The sequence below is a fragment of the Capricornis sumatraensis genome, chromosome 9 (genome assembly GCF_032405125.1).
Source record: "Capricornis sumatraensis isolate serow.1 chromosome 9, serow.2, whole genome shotgun sequence".
In the NCBI taxonomy this organism is placed as follows: Eukaryota; Metazoa; Chordata; class Mammalia; order Artiodactyla; family Bovidae; genus Capricornis; species Capricornis sumatraensis.
Window position 1 is genome coordinate 79,888,181 of NC_091077.1, and position 22,235 is coordinate 79,910,415.

Sequence of the window (22,235 nt, forward strand, 5' to 3'; positions counted from 1 at the left end):
AGAGGGCTGTAACCAGCACAGCCCTCACAGAACCTGTCTGCCCCATCTTCTCCAAGGATACAGTCCTGAGGTCTGGCCTGTGGGCTGCCTTCCCATATATGTATCAGTCTCGACATGGGCTCCATTCGAGCCCTGAAGGTGGGCTTTGTGGGTGACAGGAAAGAGTTGGTGCAAAAAGGCCTTAGCATAGGAGGCCAGGGGGCAGTGTGTCCTGGAGTCATCTGCCAGGCTGCACCAGCTCCAACCTTGAGTCGAGTAGCCCCTCACCCACTGTCTTCTCATTAGTAAAGTGGCGATGTCTTCTCCCATGGGGCTGTTGGAAGGATGAATGAGGCCCTGTGGTTGGCACACAGGGGCGTGCATTGTTGAGGACCCACTCAGTGAGTGCTCACCCAGAGAGGAAAGGAAGGTCAAATGAAACCTGCCTCCTGCATGCAGTCCCCATGGGGAACACGGAGAGGAAGGACTGGGCTGGGGACCACCACCCTCCTGGCCCCAGTGTGCCTTTTGCATGCACTCGGACCTTCATGAGTGTCCCACGCCTCTTCTTTTTTCAGCTGAACCGAAGTGATAGCGACAGCTCCACCCTGTCCAAGAAGCCACCTTTTGTTCGAAATTCCTTGGAGCGGCGCAGCGTCCGGATGAAGCGGGTAAGACAGTCCCTTTGTTTCCCCAAGCCCCATGTCCTTCAGGCACATCCCCTGACGCCTGACCGTTTCTCCTCAGCCACTGGTTAGAAGAAAGCACTTGAAAGCATGGTGGTATTTGCAAATGGAAGTTGGTGAACTGTAAGGCCTGGGTAGGCACTGGGGAAAATGCCAAGGGGTAACTGTAACATAGTTTTTGTGACCAGTAAGTTAGATCAGGAGTGGGCATACTTGTGTAGAAATCAGAGTCACGAAGAACCAATCAACCCAAGACGTCACGGCTACCAGTGGGAGCTTGCCTCGTGCAGGCCTCTGCTCCCTGTGTTGTCCAACTGATGGAGCAGTTGAAGGTCCCTTGCAACAGCCTCCTTGCGGGAAGAGAGGCCAGGTGCCCCTGCCCCCCATGCCTCCCCACCGAGAGCTGACCTGGAAGCAAGAAGGTGCGAATGGGACTCAGTCCAGCCGGAAACTCCCAGGGAAGAGGCCCCAAGCTGTCCCTGCAGAGCAACCTGGCCTTTCCTTACAGAGAGCGTGGCTGCAGGATGGGGGTTGGCAAGAGGCCTTAGGCCAAGGCCCGACTCCTGCTAGGGACTTTCACTAGTCAGGGCTGCAGGAGGGGCAGGGGGCCCTCCCCACTGTGGGCTTTCAGCGCAGACTTGACAACAGTTCTGGTGAGCTTACAGAACTAGAAAAAACCCAGAAGGCATAATGTCAGAAAGAGAAATGGAGAGAGCAAAGCAAAAACGCAGAGAAAGGAGAGCGTGCTGATAGCCGCATATAGGGGTAGCCCCTTAGCATCTCCGGCAGGCCTGCTGCTGACCTCCAGCCTTGGGAGTGGTCCTGTGCCTGGCCGTACCCTGCCCCCACAAGTCTCCAGAAAGAACCAGAGACAGCAGGAGCAAGAAGGCACTGCAGAAGAGGCTCCCTCTGGGAAAGGAGAGGGTGCTGGCTGCAGGAGAATGTGGGCATGGCTGCAAGTGACAGGGGGGTCGTCCTCCCCCACCCCGTCTGCTGTGGCTGGCTGGCACTCCAGTCCCTGGGGCACTGAGTCACCTTGGGAGCTTGTTGATGATGCAGATTCCCAGGCCACACTCCCAGGCCGCCTCATCCAGGCAGCTGTGGTGTGGCCCTGGAAGCAGCATTTTTATAGGCTCCTCCTCAGAATTCTGGAGCAGGTGTTCCGTGATCCACTCCTGGAGAAATGACACTGAGGAGCTCCTACTCGGTACCCCTGCATGTCTTACAACCCCACCACCACCACACACACATCCCCTTCCCTTCCCCCCGCCGCAAGGCAAGCCCCACAGAAGTTCCTGCTTCTTCACTTCCTCTTCTGCTCAGCCAAGGGGATGCCTTGCAAAGGGGACCCTTGATAGATGGTCTGAGCCCATGTTCCCTTCAGGTCCTTTCTATGTCCTGAGGCACAGGGGTGTCCAGAGGCTGGGCCAGGACTCTTGCACGCTGCAGACCTTCCTCCACTAGCTGCCTGAGCAATGCATGTTGTGGAGAGGGCCACCTGGCAAGGGCCTGAGAGGACCTCTAGTAGCTGTGAGCAGTCCCTGGTCAGCGGCTGAGTGAGAAAATGCAAGGAAATGAACTCTACCCAGGACCTGAGGGAGCCTGGCTGCAAATCATCCCTTCGTCAAACCCCCGGATAGGGATGCAGTCAGTCAAAACCTAGATTTCAGCCTCATGAGACCCTGAGCAGAGGATTCAGCCAACCTGGGTCTGTCTAAACTCCTACCCACTGAAAATGTGGGATAGTGAGTTTGCATTACATTCAGCTGCTAGTTTGTATAATTTGTTATGCAGTAACAGAAAACCAACGCCCAATAAAGTGATTTTTTAAATGGAATTAATACATAAGACATTAACTATGAGACCTGTCCTCACTTCAGGCTGGCCAGCATGCTTTTAGGAACAGGAAACCACTCGATGGAGTGGTTCTGTGCTTTTCTAGGGTGACCGTTGTCTAGTCTGTGCTTATAAATGAGCAAGGCCGGGAGATCCAGCTGAGTGATCTTGGTGACTCCAGGTCTCACCTGAAGATGCTTTTGCTTAGCTCTGCTGCCCCTTTACTATCATCAGTCATGTCCTGCTCTTCGTGACCCCGTGGACTGTAGCCCACCAGGCTCCTCTGTCCATGGGATTCTCCAGGCAAGAATACTGGAGTGGGTTGCTATTTCCTTTGCTCTGGCCCATATCCAGTCTCAGAAACTTGTCTGGATATGTTGACGCAGAAAGAGGCAGAGCTCAGGCAGTAGATGGAAGCCAGTGAGAGTAAGGGAAGCAACTGCGTGTAGGGAGTGCGTGGGTGGGATCTGGAGCCAGCTGCTTGGGGTGGAATCTCAGCTCCACTGCTTATAACGTGTGTGATTTAACCTCTGGGAGCCTCATCTGTGCACATGATAACAGTCCAGGACCTCACAGGGTTGTGAAAATGAACTCAGGTAACGGAAGTGAAGCACCCAGCACCATGCCTGGGATATAAAAATGCTCACTAATATGAGGGGTAGACCTGGAAAAAATCAAAACAGGCTCCCAGGGGTTGGGCGAGCCTCACTTTTGGAATGGAAGCCCTCTGATGAATGAAGGAGGATAAGCTGAGCTCCAGAGCAGGGGAGAGCACAGAGTCAGTGGACCTGGCCTTGTACTAACCGGTCCAAACCATCCCCACCCCCGCAGCCTTCGTCCGTTAAATCCCTGCGCGCTGAGCGCCTGCCACGCACCTCGCTGGACCTCGAATTAGACCTGCAGGCCACCAGGACCTGGCACAGCCAGCTGACTCAGGAGATCTCGGTGCTGAAGGAGCTCAAGGAGCAGCTGGAACAAGCCAAGAGCCACGGGGAGAAGGAGCTGCCGCAGTGGGTGCGGGAGGACGAGCGCTTCCGCGTGCTGCTGAGGATGCTGGAGAAGCGGGTGGGTGGCGAACCGCGGGAACACAGGGCGTAGCGAACCGCGGGAACACAGGGCCGTTGCAAGGGAGGGCGGCGAGGGCCCTGAATGGGTCCTGCAGTTCTGTGACTCACTGAGAGGGCGGCGAGGGCCCTGAATGGGTCCTGCAGTTCTGTGACTCACTGAGAGTGCTCCCAGAGCCCCTCAAGCTCATCAGCCAAAGGAAGCCAGCAATCCCTCCCCCAGGAAACTTGATTCACTGTTTACTGCTGCCAGGTCCTTTTGCTGCATTCCCGTGTATGTGTGCAAGCCCTTATTACTCGCACGTTTATTCCAGCAGCTGGTCCTTCATCAGGCATATTGGGGGGCACTTTATCTACGCTGGGGCACACACTTGCACAGAGTAAATAAAAACGCTGACCTGCCCTCGTGCCTGCCTACCCAGTCCCACAGAGCACGTTTCTCCAAAGGGGAGAGGAGTGGGTCCTGGCCGGGTTTTATCCTGATGAAGACGCCTGAGGATACAAGCCTGCTGGCGTCTCATCCGTAGCGTAGTGAGCTGGGGAGATCTCAGCGTTGCTCAAGAAAAAAGATACAACCACAAAGGGGCCAGAGCATACGATGAGTTGAATTTGGGTGGCTGCTGCTTTCACACGTGTGTATTTGGGAAGGTCTCACACTACATGAGACGCCCCCACCCCCAGCCTCCAAAGGCAGCTGTTTTGGCTCCACTACCTAGAGGGAACTCCAGGAGTTGGTGATGGACAGGGAGGCCTGGCGTGCTGTGATTCATGGGGTCGCAAAGAGTCGGACACAACCCAGCGACTGAACTGAACTGACTGACCTAAAGGGGAGGAGGCCAGGCGAACTCCCAGGGAAAAAGGGTGCTGGAGAGGGGACCTAGACTTGGAGATGATGTGACTTGGAGCACCATGCGAAGTCTTGGGTTGGAGAACAAAGCAGCAGGAGTTTGGAGTCTTTTATAGTCCTGGGGTTTAGCACATCTAGACTAGCAGATGTTGGGTGCACTTTTAGGGGGTATAGGTAACAGGCAGGCTCTAAAAGGCTAAAAAAAAAAAAACAAAAACCAAACTGCTATTTGAGCTTCATTTAAAACAATTGGATGGGTAAAAATTTGTCTTTGACACCAGTGGGCTCTTAGCTAACAGATCCCAGACTGTGGTGAAGAAATAAAACACCATAGGGTTAACACACAGAGGCCATCTCTGACTCACTCCTTTCATACCTGCCAGGATGGCTGTCCATGGCAGAAATGACAAGCTTTTGCTACTTTTCTCTGAACACAGCCAAGCAATGCAAGAGTACCTTCCAGAGGGTGCCTCACTGCATTGTTGGGAGGGCCATTAGCTAAAATTCCGACTCTCAATTAAGGTGATAACATAAAGCAGGAGGCGGTGCTGGGCTTCCTAGGTCTGGACTTGTGGGAGCCTCAAATTGACTCTAGTAAATCAGAAGTTCCCCAAACATTTCTTTCTTTCTTGTTTATTATATCAGAGTTATAATAACAGCATTAAGAGAAAATAGAAAATTAGAGAAAGTTTTAAGGAAGAGAAGGAACTAAATACGTCTCTAATGGTAGCTGTCTATTACATTTATCTTAGAGCTTGCTAGTAGCCAAGGCAAAAAGAGGTAAGCAAACAAGTATATATCTGTCCTGCCTTAAGAAAGCACCTACCAAGAAAACCTGACCTTTCAAATAGTTTTTTTTTAATAGTAAATCTATGACTATCTGATGATGATTCTGTTAAAGAATCATTTAAATGGTATAGCTTCATTAACCAAAATACTGTCTTCATGCTATGTTTTCAAGTATGTAGAACATAGATATTTGAGGGCTCTCTGGTTTGTTCTCTAAAGTGCTTCCTTAGGTTTGTGTCAGGAGGGAAGGATGTATTGTTCCTCAAACCCTTGACCATAATTGCATGATTCGAAATTGGGTTTCTACGATTTCTTAGTTGTTTGCCGTTAAAGCAGTTTTCTAACATGCCTGAGGCTTCGTTTCCGCAGCTGTAATATAGATTATTATAAAGCCTGCCTTCCTAAGTGGCCCCGAGGAGCAGTGAGGTGACACGCATTTTACCAGCTAGCCCTTGCCGCCTTACTTCTGACAGGTGCACGTAGGTATTCAGTTCCCTGGCCCTGAAAACCTATCCTGTCTGACACATGTTGGGATCACTTCCCCTCATCATCATTCACAATAAAGAGGAACAGGAAGCATCATGGTGCCTATCCGGTGACCCTCAAACCTTTTAACCACAGTAGACTCCTCATTTATGCTAGAAGGGTCTCCATGGCTGACCCCCTTCTAGGGACCCTAAGTACTCTCTACTACCTCATTCTGCCCTCCAGATGGACCGAGCAGAGCACAAGGGAGAGCTTCAGACAGACAAGATGATGAGGTCGGCCGCCAAGGACGTGCACAGGCTTCGAGGCCAGAGCTGTAAGGAGCCCCCGGAGGTGCAGTCTTTCAGGTCAGCAAGTGGGCGCCTGGGCAGCCGGCCTTTCCCTTCCCACCCTGCCCTCCCAGCCTCGGCCTCCTCTTCATCTCGATGCTCCCTGTCCGTACTCCCTGCTGTAGCAGAGCCCCAGCCCTCTGTAGCAGAGCCCCAGCCCTCTGTAGCAGATGTTCGTCCTCTGCCGAGTCTTCCCCTGTGATCTGTGAGCCCCGTGGTGCTCCCCGCCCCCGGCTGTCGTCATCGGTCCCCACACAACTCGACCTAATTTGTTAGATCCCTTTGTTTAATGGGTGAGCCACCTGCTCCGGCCTTTCCTCTTAGCATTCCCATCACCAGTAACTGCGGAGGATTGGCCGAGGGATAAATCAGCCTGGCAGTGGAAAATGCTTGCTGGGCCTCCCTAGCACTGCCTGCCACCTGCCGGGATCTTGGGGAGATTTCTTCTTGTCACCCTCGGACCCAGGCATGTCCTGGGCCTCCCCGTTCGCAGAGGGTTTTGCATTTAGGTTTGTGCTCTCCTCTCGGAAAAGGTATTCATGTTTGTGTATGTGCTAAAATGCATCCCTTTGAGGAATTTAAAGATGTAAAATATACTGTCATTTGTCTAACCACACTTGGACATCTTTTTATTCTTAATCAGCAGAGAATCTAAAACAGACCACCAGTGGAAATGGCCAAGGGCCCTTTGAGACTTCAGAGGCCCCTGATTGGAACTGGAGGTGGTTGTTCCTGCTGAGGTTCCCCCAAGGCAGAGATTCTCGGCCAGGGGTGACTTGAGCCTCCGGGGAGGGTATTTGGCAGTGTCTAGGGACATTTTTGATTGTCAGAACCAGAGGAGGGCTGGCAGAGATGCTTCTGATGTTTTGTGGGTAGAGGCCAGGGATGCTACTAAAGACCCTACCTGCACAGGATTAGCCCCATAATGAAGAAATTATCCCGCCCATAATATCTATGAAGTGAGGTTGAAAAGCCCTGCTCTAAAGGGATGGCCTGGGACTTCCCCGGTGGTCCAGTGGTTAAAAGTCCACACTCCCACTGCAGGGGCCATGGATTCAATACCTGGTCAGGGAACTAAGATTCCACGTGCCTCATGGTGTGGATGGAAAAAAAGGAAAGAGAAATCCATAAAGGAATGGCCTTTTTTACAGGGAGAAGATGGCATTTTTCACGCGGCCTCGGATGAATATCCCGACCCTCTCTGCAGATGACGTCTAATCGCCAGAAAAGTATTTGTTTTGTCCCACTGATCACGCTGTGAACCTGGACTGTGGCTAAAGTTATTTATGTGGTGTTATATGAAGGTACCAAGTCACGAGTCCTCTAGCACTCTTGTCCATTTGAAGATAAACAGAATTTTTTAGTTTGGGTTCTATTATTATTAAAAAAACAAAAAAACAAAAAAAAGACAAAAGACAAAAAAAAAACAACACAAAAAAAACCAGCATTACAATGACAAGATTGTATAGTTTGTATATTTAGGAATGTATTTTTGAGAAAGAAAATTTAAATGAACTAAAGCAGTATTAAGTTGCTGCTCTTCTTAAAGTTGTTTAGATTTTTTTTTGTACAGATCTACCTACTAGAGGTTTCACTGCAATAAGAAGTAATGTTTGAGGGACAGTAATCCTCAAAGGATGTCCTGAAGGTGTCACAGCACAGCTGACCTTTCCTACTTAACGTATTTTGTACAATGTTTTTAAAAAGATGCACGGGAACTGTGCAGGGATTCTGAGGTGCGTCCGTGAATCTTCACGAGCTGTGATGTGTTTTTATGTGGCCGCCTGACGTGGAGCGGGCAGCGTGGGGCTGGCTGGTGATGGGCCTGCCCACGCTGGTCTCATGCCCAGTGAAGCCACTGACACGAGTGAGGGAGGGCTGTGGAGAACACCCTTCAGTTTCATCTCCATCAATAAAGTGGCCTTTCTGAACAAACGTCCTCACTCGCTTTTTCTCCCCTACCCCTCCCTTCATCAGTGTTCCCCTGGTTTTTGAATCTCCACTTCCCACTCATTCCCTCCCAACCCATCCCCAGGCCAGGAAAGTTGTGTTTTTTTTTTCCTTTTTGTTCGCTCATGTGCTCATTAAAGAAGCAAATGTCTGCTGAGCAGGGACTGCTGCAGACATCAACATGTGTGACTTCAACACTCAAGTCACAGAATCTCTTCCTCCTTCCTTCCTCTGAAGTGAGCACTGCAGCTGTCTTCAGAGTAGGTCTCACTACCAGCCGCACCAGAATCTTGGGCCAGCAGACTTCCCTGGGGGTCCAGTGCTTATGAATCCACCTTGCAATGCAGGGGACGCCGGTTCCATCCCATCCCTCAGAGCAACTAAACCCACGTGCCATAACTACTGAACCCAGGTGCTGCCAGTTGGAGAACCCATGCACCTCAACAAAAGACCTCTCACGAGACAATGAAGATCCCTCATGCTGCAACTAAGAACTGACACAGCCAAATAAGTAAACAAATATATTTTAAAAATACAGAGGTCTTCCCTGGTGGTCCAGCGGTTAAGAATCCATCTGCCAAGGCAGGGGCCATGGGTTCGATCCCTGGTCCAGGAAGATCCCACATTCCTTGGGGCAACTAAGCCCGAGCTCCACAGCTACTAAAACCTATTTGCCCAGAGCCCGTGGTCCACAAGAGAAACCACCGCTCTGAGAAGCCTGCGTACCACAGTGAAGAGCAGCCCTGCACTGCTGCTGCTGCTGCTAAGTCGCTTCAGTCGTGTCCGACTCTGTGCGACCCCATAGACAGCAGCCCTTCAGGCTCCCCCGTCCCTGAGATTCTCCAGGCAAGAACACTGGAGTCGGCTGCCATTTCCTTCTCCAATGCGTGAAAGTGAAGTCGCTCAGTCATGTCCGACTCTTCGCGACCCCACGGACTGCAGCCTACCAGGCTCCTCCATCCATGGGATTTTCCAGGCAAGAGTACTGGAGTGGGTTGCCAGTACTTTGGGTTTGCCTTCTCCGAAAGAGTAGCCCTAGCTCACTGCAATTAGAGAAGACCTGTGCAGCAATAAAGGCCCAGAGCAGCCAAAGATAATACATAATAATTAAAGAAAATACAGACGCCTGGACCCCTCTCTCAGCCATCTCTGGATGGCCCAGAGACCTGCTTTTATCCACATCCCCACGTCAGTCTTACACACAGTACAGTTCGAGGGACCCACTGGCCTCATGTGGATGAGACAGAGGTAAAGTGGCACAGCCCCACCCTCTAGCAGAAAGTCACGCAGGGGACAGTAATAGGAGTGACCCTCTCCAGGCCACTGAGGACCACTGCTAGAGAGGTGATAGAGTAGAGAGCCCTCCCCCTTCTTGACTGCAGAGACTCTCCCCCACCTCCTTACTACATTCCTTACCTGGCTGTTCCTTGTGTATTATTCCTTATGTAGGAGGAACCTTTCTGGTGGCTCAGATGGTTGAGAATCTGCCTGCAATGCAGGAGACCTGGGTTCAATCCCTGGATTGGGAAGATACCTCAGAGGAGAGCATGGCAACCCACTCCAGTATTCTTGCCCCGAGAATCCCATGCAAAGAGGAACCTGGCAGGCTACAGTCCATGGGGCTGCAAAGAGTGGGACAGGACTGAGTCCAGCAAAGTCCAAAGGGCACTCAAGTACTATGGCAGCACACCCTTCCACTTCTATAGGTGTTGGCATGGTCCTGAAGCTTTACTTATTTGTAACTCATTTATCTTTACAGTAGCCCTATCAGGTAGATAGTATCATGATCATTACTATTTTAGATCATTCCAGCTTAAGTTACTTGCCCAACATCACACAGCTGGTAAGTGGTATAGCTGGGATTAAACCTAGAGTGTACTCTTAAGACTCCTCACTACAATGACAAGTCTTCTTCACATTTCTGTCCCCACCAGCTAGTTCCCTCCCTGAAGGCATCCTATATTGCAGTTTTTCCTGTCTTTCCAGAGATAGGCAATGCATATACAATCTTACACATGTGTTCTTTTTTTTCCCACCTGAAAGGGCATACTAACCAGACTATTTTAAGCCTTGCCTCTTCTCACTTAGGACGATATCTGTTAGCCATTTCGTTCTTTTTAACAACCACATAGTATTCCGTTGCTTGTTCAAATGAATTGAGGGACATTTATGTTATTGCCAAGTCCTTGCTTTTACAGCATCTAATTACTCTCTTTTCCATTCAGTCTTTCAGAAGAGTATGAGAGTATCGGTAGGTAAATTACCGCCTATATTCTTATCTTTTTAACTTTTTAGTTTATATTGGAGTGTACTTGATTAACAATGTTTTGATAGTTGCAGGTGGACAGCAAAGGGGCTCTGCCATACATATACATGTACCCACTCTCCCCTGAACTCCCCTCCCATCCAGACTGCCACATAATGTTGAGCAGGGTTCACTGTGCTCTACAGGAGGTCCTTGTTGGTTATATCCATTTTAAATATAGCAGTGTGTACGCATTGATCCCAAACTCCCTAATTGTCCCTTCCCCCCAATCCTTGACTGCCTGGAAACCATAAGTTCATTCTCTACATCTGTGAGTCTGTTTTTGTTTGGTAAATAAGTTTATTTGTATCATTTGTTAGATTCTACATATAAGTGATAACGTATTTGTCTGTCTGACTTCACTTAGTATGATAATCATCCATGTTGCCACAAATGGCATTATTTCATTCTTTTTATGGCTAACTAGTATTTTGTTGTAAGTATGTACCACATTTTCTTTATCCATTCCTGTGTTGATGGACACTGAGGCTCCATGTCTTGTTGCCTGCATTTTTCAAATGCTCCATGTAAAACTGTAAAAGTGCCTCTCAGTCATTTCTTCTCAGTATGTTTGCTGGCTTCATTAGGTGGCCTGAAGATCAAGGAAGTAATACATTATAGGCACTGAACAGAATTCGGTCATTAATGAATGGTAGGGAACTTGTTATATTCTAGTAGAAATTATATTCTTACTATATTCTAGATGCTCCTGGGAATAACTCACAGTAGAAATTTGTCCTACACCACCAGTAAGGCTTCTCCCAGGGCCCTTGGGACTGGTTTTAGATTTATCTAGGAGAACATGGTGAGTCATATATTTATAAGACTTCCCAACCATAAATATACATGAAGCTAATCAGAAGTAACAAAATGACCTCAGCTTAACATTATAAAAGTTTTTACCACTTGCATTTACGTAGTTCATGTTTTGGTTTTGAATCTGTGATCATGACGGTATTGGACACCTAGGAGCAGGCATCAGGCCTGTCTTGTGCACCCAGGGCCAGAGCAGTCCTGACAGATGGCAGAGCCTTTGTTTGTTGGGGATTTTTTGAGTTTTGTTTGTTTTTTCAGGGGTTTTTGACCTTTTGACAGGCTGTCTTGATAACCAATGATTTCATGCAGAGTTTTCCAAAGCAAAGTACAGGAAGTACTGTTAGAGGGTACCTCGGTGGATTTTGTATAATTATAATCATACGTTTATTTTAACTTGGCTATTGAACTCATGAATTCACAGCTACTACTCCTGAGGATGAGGATAAGCAAGGATTTAAGTTCAGAAAGAAATCGATTTAAAGATTGATTTAATTTAATTTCCTATCTTAGGAAATTCCCTGGCAGTCCAGTGGTTAGGATTCTGTGTTTTCACTGTCGAGGGCAGTGGTCGAATCCCGGACAGGGAGCTAAATTCCTGCAAGCCTTGTGGCATTGCCAAAAAAAATAAATTTTAAAAATCACATAATCAACAAAGAAACTTATCTGACAGTGATTGAGTCAATATGTCTAGAATGGTGCTAGGTATCTGTAAGCTACTTTTCAACAACCATATAAGCATTCCACTAAATGAAATAAATAACTGGAATTAATTGATGGATATTTATGTTATTGCCAACCCCTTGCTTTTTCACACAGTAAGATGCCTTCCTATTGGCTTAAGGCTGGTGTGACACTGGGCCCAGGTGCTGTACAGGTGGGAATGGTGAGGGCCAGGGACCCTGGGGCCCTCGATGGCTTCCCCACCATCTCTCTGACAACAGGGGGAAGACAGGAAGAGGCTTTCACCTCCTGCTGGGTCAGAACTTTGTCTTGGTCACCTCCTCTCCTTTTCAGAAGTCACTCACTCTGTGCTTGGGGCAGTCCTCGCTGGGAGCTGGAGGCTAAGAAAGAGTGCCTGCCCCCCTAGAGTTTCAGTATGCTTGGTGCCTGATTTTTTTCACTTTAGAATTTGTTTTCAGTTACTATATAATTATAGGTATTAAAAAAAAAAAACCTCAAATGCTACAGAAAGATATAAAAGAAGACACCCTACCCTCTGGAATCTACAATTAATAACTTAATCAGGTGGTTTCCACTTAAATAATTGACCTTTATTCCCTGTTCATCATCTGCAGGCAAGAGCTGTCCCCTCCCTGCCATAAAGATGAGGAGATTCTGCCGCATATTTCCCTTTCTCCTTAGCAACACCTAATTTTTGTTAGTTACATGGTTATTTTTTATGTAGTTTAAAACAGACAGTCCCATTTACATGCTCCTCTGCAATGATCATCCAGCTTCCTATTATGAGTTGATTTGAAAATTAAGAACTGTTAACAGCATTTACAGTGCGATGGTTGAAGTAAATATTATTCACTATGGAAACAAAGTATGTTGGGTCATTAAACTTTTGTTCCGGGAAGGAAAATTCAAAGATCCCATCATCTTTTCCTTCCCTATATTACCTTCTTCATTTCTTTCGCTCATACTTAGTTCATTATTTCTCATTCCCCATGTCTTTATTTTTGGATTCCTAGTCTGAGAGCAAGTTCCATCAGTTCTACCTCCAAAGTGTATCGTGAATCTATCCATTTTATTTTTCCCTGTTACAACTTTGGTTCATTATCCCTCACCAGGATCACTTGCAAACCTTCTGTATTAGTTTGCTAATGATGCCATAAGGGTCTGTCAAAGACTGGGAGGAGGTGGGCAGTGAGGGAGCTTCACCAACAGTTTATTTTCTCACAGTCCTGAAGGCTGCTGCTGCTGCTACTGCTGCTAAGTTGCTTCAGTCGTGTCTGACTCTGTGCGACCCCACAGACGGCAGCCCACCAGGCTACCCCGTCCCTGGGATTCTCCAGGCAAGAACACCAGAGTGGGTTGCCATTGCCTTCTCCAATGCATGAAAGTGAAAAGTGAAAGTGAAGTCGCTTAGTCATGTCCAACTCTTCGCGACCTCATGGACTGCAGCCCAACAGGCTCCTCTGTCCATGGGATTTTCCAGGCAAGAGTACTGGAGTGGGGTGCCACTGCCTTCTCCGTCCTGAAGGCTGGAAGTCTGAAACCAAAGGGTCTGCAGGCAAGGATGATTATTTCTGAGGCCACGCCCCTTGACTTATAGATGGCAGTCTTCTCATGTGTCTGTACACAGTCTTCCTTCTGTGTGTGTGTGTGTGTGTCCTGTCTTACAAGGACACCGAACATATTGGATTAGGCCCCACGCTCATGACCTCATTTAAATTAATTCCCTCTGTAAAAGCCCTGGTGGTGGTTTAGCCACTAAGTCGTATCTGACTCTTGGGACCCCATGGACTGTAGCCCACCAGGCTCCTCTGTCCTTGGGATTCTCCAGGCAAGAATACAGCAGTGGGTTGTCATTAACTTCTGCAGGGGATCTTCTCGACCCAGGGATGGAACCTGGGTCTCCTGCATTGCAGGCAGACTTGACCAATTGAGCTACAAGGGAAGTAAAGGCCCTACCTCCAGATATAGCCACATTCTGAGGTACTAAGGGGTCAGGCCTTTGACATATGGATTGGGGAGAGAATATAATTCACCCTGTAACAGCTCAACTTCCTTTTGAAAGACAGAAATCTGATTTTTCTTCTACCCCATCCAATGGTTCACACTCTGCTTAGAACTAAATGAAACCGGCCCCCACCCCCATCGCCTTCACTTACAAATTCCTCTGTGGTTTGGTTTTGCCAATCTTTCCATATCCGCTCACACCCAAATCCCTCTTTCTGCTTTAAACCTAGTTCCTGTCCGAGGCCATTTGCATTTGCTATTCTCTCTGTCTAGAAGCCTGCTGACTGAAGGAAAAAAAAACAACCGGCACGCGGGCCTTCGCTGGTTGCATGCGGCACGCGGGCCTTCGCTGGTTGCATACGGCACGCGGGCTTTCCCTGGTTGCATGTGGCATGCGGGCTTTCTCTAGTTGCAGAAAGCGAGGGCTGCTGTTGGCTGTGGAGGGCAGGCTTCCCACTGTGGCGGCTGCTCTTGTTCCGCAGCGCAGGCTCTTGGCGCGCGCTCCAGTAGATGCAGCACAGGGCTCCGGCGTTGTGGCCCTCGGGCTTAGCTCCTCTGCGGACTGTGAAATCTTCCTGGACCAGGGATCGAACCCATGCCCCTTGAATTGGCAGGCAGATTCTTATCCAATTACACCAGCAGGGAAGTCCAGTTTTTAGGTTTTATTTAAACTTTTTTTTTGGTCGCACCGCATCTTCACTGTGGCATGTGGGCTTAGTTGCCCCCACAGCATCTCCGATCCTAGTTCCCTGACCAGGAACAGAACCTGTGTCCCCTGCATCCTGAGTCCCCTCAGGGTTCACTGTCCAGGGTGGCTGTCCTGTGATGGCAGCTGCAACATTCTTTGCTTACTGATATGGCAGGAAACATTTTTTGTTCACAACCCTCCTATTCATTACATTTAAGAAACAGTTTTTTAGCAATGTCCTGTGACAAACTGGGTCATATGCAATTCAGGGTGTAGGAAGACATTCTAAGAGGGGTTAGGGCCTGGACACATGAGAAGAATCTATTTACAGATTGTTAATTTTCGTACACTCTTTCCTAAAAACTTTTTGCTTGCAAATTCAGTTATCCGAGTCTCTTTTTATAGCTCTCTTTCCACAGAGAAAGGCGTAACACTCCTCCCACTGCCCCGGGTGTAAACTAACAGGAACTGAGCTAGGTATCCTTTGTCAGGAAGAGATTTTCCTCTACCCTCGAGGTTCTCTGAGTTTCCCCGGTGGCTCAGCTGGTAAAGAATCCGCCTACAGTGCAGAGACCTGGGTTCGATCTCTGGGTTGGGAAGATCCTCTGGAGAAGTGAACAGTCCCCCACTCCAGTATTCTGGCCTGGAGAATTCCACAGACTGTATAGTCCGTGGGGTCGCAAAGAGTCGGACACGACTGAGCGACTTTCACTTCACTTCACTTCTGGGTTCTTTGAGCTGGCTGGTCTAAGAATTAAATGGACATGAGACAGTTTAGCAGGAGAAATCACAGAAACGTTTAATAATATGTATACGCGGGGGAAACTCAGGAGAAATGAGGAACTCCCAAAATGGCCCAAACCCTCACCTTAAATACTGCCTTCAGCTGAAGACAAAAGAGGCTATTGGGAGTAATGGTTTGAGAGTTTAGAGAAAAGCAATTCACATGGAAGTGGGAAAGCAAGTGTTGGGTAAGTAAACATTTGAGATAAGTGTGGACTGTGATCTCTAGGCCCTGCCAAGTTTCCCCCAGCACACCTAGCCCATATTCTTTGCAGAGTTCGCTGGAGGTAGCTCTTGCCAGGAACAGGCCCTTTATCTAAATTCCTTAGGGAGCTGGGGACATCTCTGGTGGTCCAGTGGCCAAGACTACATTCTCAATGCAGGGGGCCCAGGTTCAATCCCTGATCAGAGAACTAGATCCCACAGGCCACATCTAATGATCCCACATCCTGCAACCAAGACCTGGCACAGCCAAATAAATAAATATTTTTTAAAAAATAAATAAAATTCTTTAGGCAGCCAGTTCAATTCACTCAATTGTGTCCAACTCTTTGTCACTCCATGGACTGCAGCACAACAGGCTTCCCTGTCCGTCACCAACTCACAGAGCTTGCTCAAACTCATCTCCATCAAGTCGGTGACACCATCCAACTATCTCATCTTCTGTGGTTCCCTTCTCCTCCTGCCTTCAATTTTTCCCAGAATCAGGGTCTTTTCCAAAGAGTCAGTTCTTTGCATCAGGTGGCCAAAGTATTGGAGTTTCAGCTTCAGCATCAGTCCTTCCAATGAATATTTAGGACTGATTTCCTTTAGGATAGATAGACTGGTTTGATCTCCTTGCAGTCCAAGAGACTCTCAGAGGCTTCTCCTATACCACAGTTCAAAAGCATCAATTCTTTGGTGCTCAGCTTCTTAGGCAGCTAATGGGGAGATAAAAAGAAAAATTTCCTGAGTTTCCATTTCATAAAGAATAATCAGCCTAAATAATCACCGAAAAGATACATTTTGAGGTGGCAAATTTTACTTCTCTACAACTTCAAGAGTTTTCCCTGAGGGTAATCCCTTTAGCACAAAATAAATTTGTTTAGAAGATGGCCCTTTTTCCTGCTTTATTTCGAAGGTGGACATCTGTCTGTCCATTGATTTGACCATCCACCAATTCATCCATCCTTCCCTCCATCCATTTTTCTCTCTTAGAGAAGTAAAAAGGTATCACAGGAACATATATTAACACTTGTGTTTGGGTTAAAAATTTAAAAAATGAAGTAAAAATGATATGAATTATTTGACTTGGCAAAGAGAACTAGCTTTGCCAATTAATATAGTGGAAATTTTTCATAAATTGGATGAGCTAAATTCACAGCTCCACAGTTTTGATGAAAATACATTAGCACTTATAAAAGAAACAACATGCCAGAAAATAGTTCATCACAACTATTCAAATTTGTGGAAAGAGCTTTCAGATGTCAACTTTTAAAAGTCTACAGGCTAGAGTATGAATTTTAAAAATTCTTATATGGGCCACTGTTTGAAGCACTGGGGCTCCTGGGAAAAGTGAACAAGACAGTTAAGGCCTCTGGCTTCTCAGAACTTAATCCGATTAGCTGTTTAAAATTTTAATTCAAATGTTACCCGCTCAGAGAGACCTTCCCTAAGTCACCCTATCACATTATCTTCGTGGCAATTAAAACTGAGATTATTTATTTTTTTGTCTGGTATATCTATTTACTCTAAAATGTAACCTCCATGAAAGCGGGAACCTTGTCGGACTTGTCCAGATGGTGTTCCAGCGCCTGGAACAGTAGTGATGGCCTATTAATGTGCATAATAAATACTGTTGGGGAAATTAATTTTGTTGGTTCTGTACCCATTTCACGGAGGGTTAAATGAAGCCCTTCTTAAACGCAGGCTTTAGTAAGTTCCTCTGTCTAACTCCATTGAGCACAGAGCAGCTCTGGTCGGATTCCCCTCAAATTCTTTGCTGTCCTCCCAACGTGAGACTCTGAAGGCTGCAGCCCTCATCCAGGCAGAAAATTCCCGGCGAATTTTCCTCGCAGTTCCTCCCGAATTCCACCAGGGGGCAGCAGAGGAGGAAGCAAAGACACCCAGCCAACCAAACGTGGCTGGGCGGGGCTGGGAAAGAAGGGGAGGGGTTCCGCTTCCGAGGGGGCTTACTGCTTCCGCTTCCGGCGACTTGGAGGTTAGGACGCTGACGCGAGGATGGACGCCTTAGTTGCTCATTGCTCCGCGAGGCTGCTGCAGCAGGTAGTACCGCATGGGGCCGATGGCAAGGTTTGAAAGGGAGGCCCCAGGGCCCGGCTCCCGCCCGGGCAGCACCAAAACAACGGCAGCGAGGCGGGGACCGAACTGCTCCCTTGCGACAGGGGCAGCGGAGTCCCCATACACGGGCCTGCGCTGCCTCGGAAGCTAATGCCCCCCCAGGAACGCTTTCCAAGAGATGGGAGAGGAAGAACCCTGGGTTCCCAGGCCCGGGTGACAGTGACGTCCAGCGAGGCGGAGGGTCCCCCTCTCTTTGACACCCGCAAGCCAGCACCTACAGTGGGGCTGGAGCCTGGCGTGTCGAGTCCCACCTCGGCCAGTGCTGATCCTTCCCCGAACACGCACGCTCTGTCGGGGGAAGTGCGGGAACACACAAAGAGCAAAGTGGAGGGAGAGCAGGAGCCCTGGTCCCTGTTTGCAGCTCAGCACCCCATTCGCTCCATGATACTGTGCCATAGGAATCCTGAGATTCTTCTCAGTCCATGCAGGGGCTGATTATCAAGCTGGGGTTTGCTTCTTGCTTTCAGTATTCGTGGGGAAAGAATTGCAAGAGCTTGTCGAGAATTGACAGTTTCCTTACATTCTAGGTGCAGGTGGGGAAGGGTGGGAGGATGGGGACCGCTTTGCTAAATCCGTCACGAGTTGGTCAAGTAAATTGTCACATTCTTTATTGTTTCGAGTCATATGGCCTTTTTCAGTGTGGGGACATAGGTATACTCTTTGGGTTGTGATAAGAATGGAGATGATTTATGAAAAGTGTTGAGCTCTGTGCCTGGAACACAGTATGCTCATTTATGGCACACTATGTTTTTTGTCTTTGCTGTAATTATGCCCAGATAAACAGTCAAATTTAAAGTGAGGAATCTCTCCTTGAATAACGCAGTTAGTTAGGTAGCTTTATTTGTTTTGGTAGTTTTATTTCTTTTGAATTGACCTGTCTTTAGTTTTGGGTATTAGAGTAAAACATCTGGTCTAGAACTTAAGACACTGGAAAGAGAGGATAAAAAGGGAAAGTCCTTTTGTCTCAGAAAAGGCAAAAGCGGAGGGACTTGAACCAAAGAAACAAGCCATCTGAAGGTGATCCCATTGCAGGCTTAACACTCCTGTTCCTCCCCTCCAACACATACAAATACTTTTTTCTTACCAAGGATAGTATTCCTAATGTCATCAAAAAACTCAGAGAAAAACCACAACTTAATCAAAGGCAAAGTCCTTAATTGCTACCACCTCTACCATGCTCAGGTGGAGAGGAGGGGAGATGAGGAAGTAAGTTTATGGTTCAGTTGATCACATCTGGGAGTTATCAGTCATGATGGACCAAGGTGGCTGTTCTTTCCTAGGAAAAAGAGATTAAGTTTCTGACTGCTGAAATTGATCGGTTGAAAAACTACAGCTGTTCGGAAGCTTCTGCAGATTTGGAGAAGTTGCGGGAAGAAAATTTAAAATTAAAGTATCGACTGAATATCCTTCGAAAAGTGAGTACTCTGGGCTTTGGTTTCATTCTACAATTTAAATTATTGTGTCTTTTTAAAAATCCTTGTTAGCGAAGATACTGAAAGAAATTTGGCAAAAGGACTTAAACCCTGTCCTTTCTCCCTGCATTAGACAAGTTAGGAGTAAGTTGTTGGTGCAGATAATGGAGAAATTGCTGTTTTCTCTCTGGGGCCCTTGAAATGTTTTCGTCATACTAATGTTTAGCCAGCTTAATTTTCAGTAATTGCTTATATCAAATCAAAATATTTTTAACTACACCCACAGTCCTTCTCTGCTTTAAGTTCGTTATTTTACAGTTTTATTTTTTGTATTTTACAGTGTCATATTTGTGGGAAGGTTCTTTTCCTGTTAGTATTTTGGTACATTTTTTCCCATGAAGCTTGTGTTGTATTGGTTATTTCATGACTTCATAATCTTAACAGTGTTTATTGATTTTGTCAAAAAATTGAGCTTGCTTCCGTTGGGGCTTTAATTTCTTGGCCTGCTTTTCAGGTCTACTGATGACACATCCTGGGCGATGGCCTCACTCCCTTGATTGTTCTGCTCTGTGTGTTCTCTACTACTTTCAGGCAGGCTGCACTGGCATTATACCTTTTTTCCAAAGCTTACTCTTATTTATTCATCTTAGACTCTGCCTGCCCCACTGCCATGAAGTCTTTTTGTATTGCCTACTGTGATCTCTTATGCTTAAAATCGCTTTGAGTCTTCTAAAATTAAAAAATTCCATTTCCAGGGAATTGTCCCCAAAATATCTCAACCTTTCTGATTACCTCATTCATTCTGCACTTAATTATATTCATTTCTCTATTTATTTCAAGTCGAAACTACTGTTAAATACCTGGTATGTGCTGGAAGCTAGGAGGGAAAAGATACAAAAGGAAGTGTATTCTTTTGTTGTTGTTGTTGGAGTATAATTGCTTTATAGCGTTGTGTTAGTTTCTCCTTTACAACAACTGTGAGTCAGCTGTATGTGTACACATACACCCTCTCTCTGGGACCTCCTTCCCACCCCTCCAGTCCTCTGCTACACAACACATGTGTTATATCCTTCAAAAAGTGAGTACTCTGGGCTTTGGTTTCATCTTACAATTTAAATTATAGTGTCTTTTAAAAAAAAATCCTTGTTAGTGAAGATTCTGAAATTTGATAAAAAAGTCTCAAACCGTCTTTTCCCCCTGCATTACACAAGTTAAGGGTAAGTTGTTGGTGCACATAATGGAGAACTTGAGCTCCCTGCGCTGCGCAGCAGGCTCTCACTAGCTGTTTTACCCATGGAGGTGCATTTACGTTGACCCTGATCTCCCGGCTTACCCCACCCTCACCATCCCACGCTTGCAGGTCCACTCTCTACCTCTGCTCATCTATTCCTGCCCTGGAACTAGGTTCATTTTTCTAGATTTCACATACATGCTTTATATATAGTATTTGTTTTTCTCTCTCTGACTTACTACACTCTGTTTGACAGACTTAGATCCATCCACATCTCTACAAATCTCCCATTGAGCTGTCTTTTTTTTCCAAGATTAAGTCTTACATTAGTATTTATTAGAATGACAGGTACAGCTTTTCATCAGTGACAATGTTAAGGTTGCTATGTGATGGTGCTCTTGTTACAAAATCACAGATTTTGAGTTATCTCCTGATGCTAATTTTCTTATTAGTTCTGTTGATTTAGGAGAGTTTTTTAGTTTGTTTGTTTTGCATAATGTGATGTTTCAGAATGCTTATATTGAATTGTAGCAAAGATGCTTGTACCATATGTAACATTTCTTCACCTCATGGAAGTTAACATTTTAAGGGAGAAGAGAGTATTCACCTTGAATCCCGGCTTTGCCTCTTGCCTTTATCGTTTTTGGCAAGTTACTTAATCTCTAACCCACAAGGAAATGGTGATAGTAGTCACAAGCTCCATTTTTGTTATGTAGGTGATGTAAGGTAATGCACATCAATAAAGCACTTGACTCCGCTCTTAAATCACTCAGGAGTACTCAGTTCAGTACTGCCCGAATAATAGTTTTCATTATTGTTGCCACTCATGTTACGTATCGACATTTTGGCTGATGGAGACTCATGGTTCGTGTGTAGGCAGCACGTTCATTTGTGTTTCTTCAGGAGCATATCTGTAGTCGCCAATCGTCTTGACCATCTGCATGGTGGGTACGGTGCTGGCTCCAGAACTCTCGTTGCTTAGTTGCTGTCTCCAACACTTCTGCAGCCACATGGACTGTCACCTGTCAGGATAGAACCATAAATAAGACACTTTCTTTGCAATCAGAGTACTTGGAGAAATTTCAAACCTGTCCAAAGACAGATAATTTGGAGAAAGTATGAAAAGTGCAATAATGGAGGTAGTTAATTAATTATATACCATCTTAAATGAGTGTATTCCACTTCTGAGAAGGTGAGAAATAGGAAGTACCACGGGGTTATTTAGCAGTAAGACAAAACAATCTGTTACTCTGATACATTAATATTACCCATCTGTATTTTTGACCTGTTTCATTTCATGCTTGAAAGGGTCAGCGTTTTAATGGAGAGATTAAATGTTTTTATTGTTTTTGTCCATAGAGCTTTCAGTTCCATCATTTGATAGGAAGTTATTTAGGATTGATTTTATATTTCTCAGTGCTTTAGGAAGCTGAGAAAATCATCAGCCCCTTACTCCCTATTGCTGGCTTCTGTTATATTAAATAACTGTAGAAAGAAAGTACATGGGCATTTTTACATGTATGTCTTAGATGCTGTGGGATAGACTTGTCCTATTAATGCTTCTCAGCACATCCTAAATATGAGAGTGTTACACTATGAGTGTGTGTTACCTTTCAGTTTCAAGATACTTGAAGGCTTCTTAAAATATTTGGGCAATTTTTGTATAAAGTTTATTAACATTTACATTCTTTTCTTACAGAGTCTTCAAGCAGAAAGGAACAAACCAACCAAGAATATGATTAACATCAATAGCTGCCTAGAAGAGGTCTTTGGTTGCGCCATTAAGGCTGCCTATCCAGTTTTGGAAAATCCTCCACTGATAGTGACTCCAAGTCAGCAGCCCAAGTTTGGGGACTATCAGTGTAATAGTGCTATGGGCATCTGTCAGGTAATTATATTATTATAAAGCATTCTTTGTGGTTTGATTTTCTTAAGCATTACAGTTATCATTGTGCACGTGCGTGCGTGCTCAGTCATGTCCGTCTCTTGTGCAACCTCATGGACTGTAA

The 22,235-nt window shown here is 46.5% G+C and overlaps 2 protein-coding genes across 3 annotated transcripts in view; both read left to right on the forward strand.

The window, feature by feature from the left end:
• Nucleotides 1-7,895, forward strand: part of WWC1 (WW and C2 domain containing 1) — a 154,030-nt gene extending 146,135 nt beyond the window's left edge. The window contains exons 20-23 of one of the 2 annotated variants that reach the window (XM_068979817.1): nt 558-650; nt 3,333-3,566; nt 5,913-6,034; nt 7,168-7,895. In XM_068979817.1, the coding sequence (XP_068835918.1) occupies nt 558-650; nt 3,333-3,566; nt 5,913-6,034; nt 7,168-7,234 (516 nt within the window). In that variant the 3' untranslated portion in view covers nt 7,235-7,895. Of the gene's footprint in view, nt 1-557; nt 651-3,313; nt 3,567-5,912; nt 6,035-7,167 lie in introns of both variants that reach the window. The other variant, XM_068979818.1, reaches the window with a different exon arrangement.
• A 9,544-nt stretch (nt 7,896-17,439) lies between these two features.
• The window catches only part of RARS1 (arginyl-tRNA synthetase 1), a 28,556-nt gene continuing 23,760 nt past the window's right edge, over nt 17,440-22,235 (forward strand). The window contains exons 1-3 of the mRNA XM_068980746.1: nt 17,440-17,508; nt 18,864-18,998; nt 21,926-22,114. Of these exons, the coding sequence (XP_068836847.1) occupies nt 17,464-17,508; nt 18,864-18,998; nt 21,926-22,114 (369 nt within the window). The 5' untranslated portion in view covers nt 17,440-17,463. The remainder of the gene's footprint in view (nt 17,509-18,863; nt 18,999-21,925; nt 22,115-22,235) is intronic.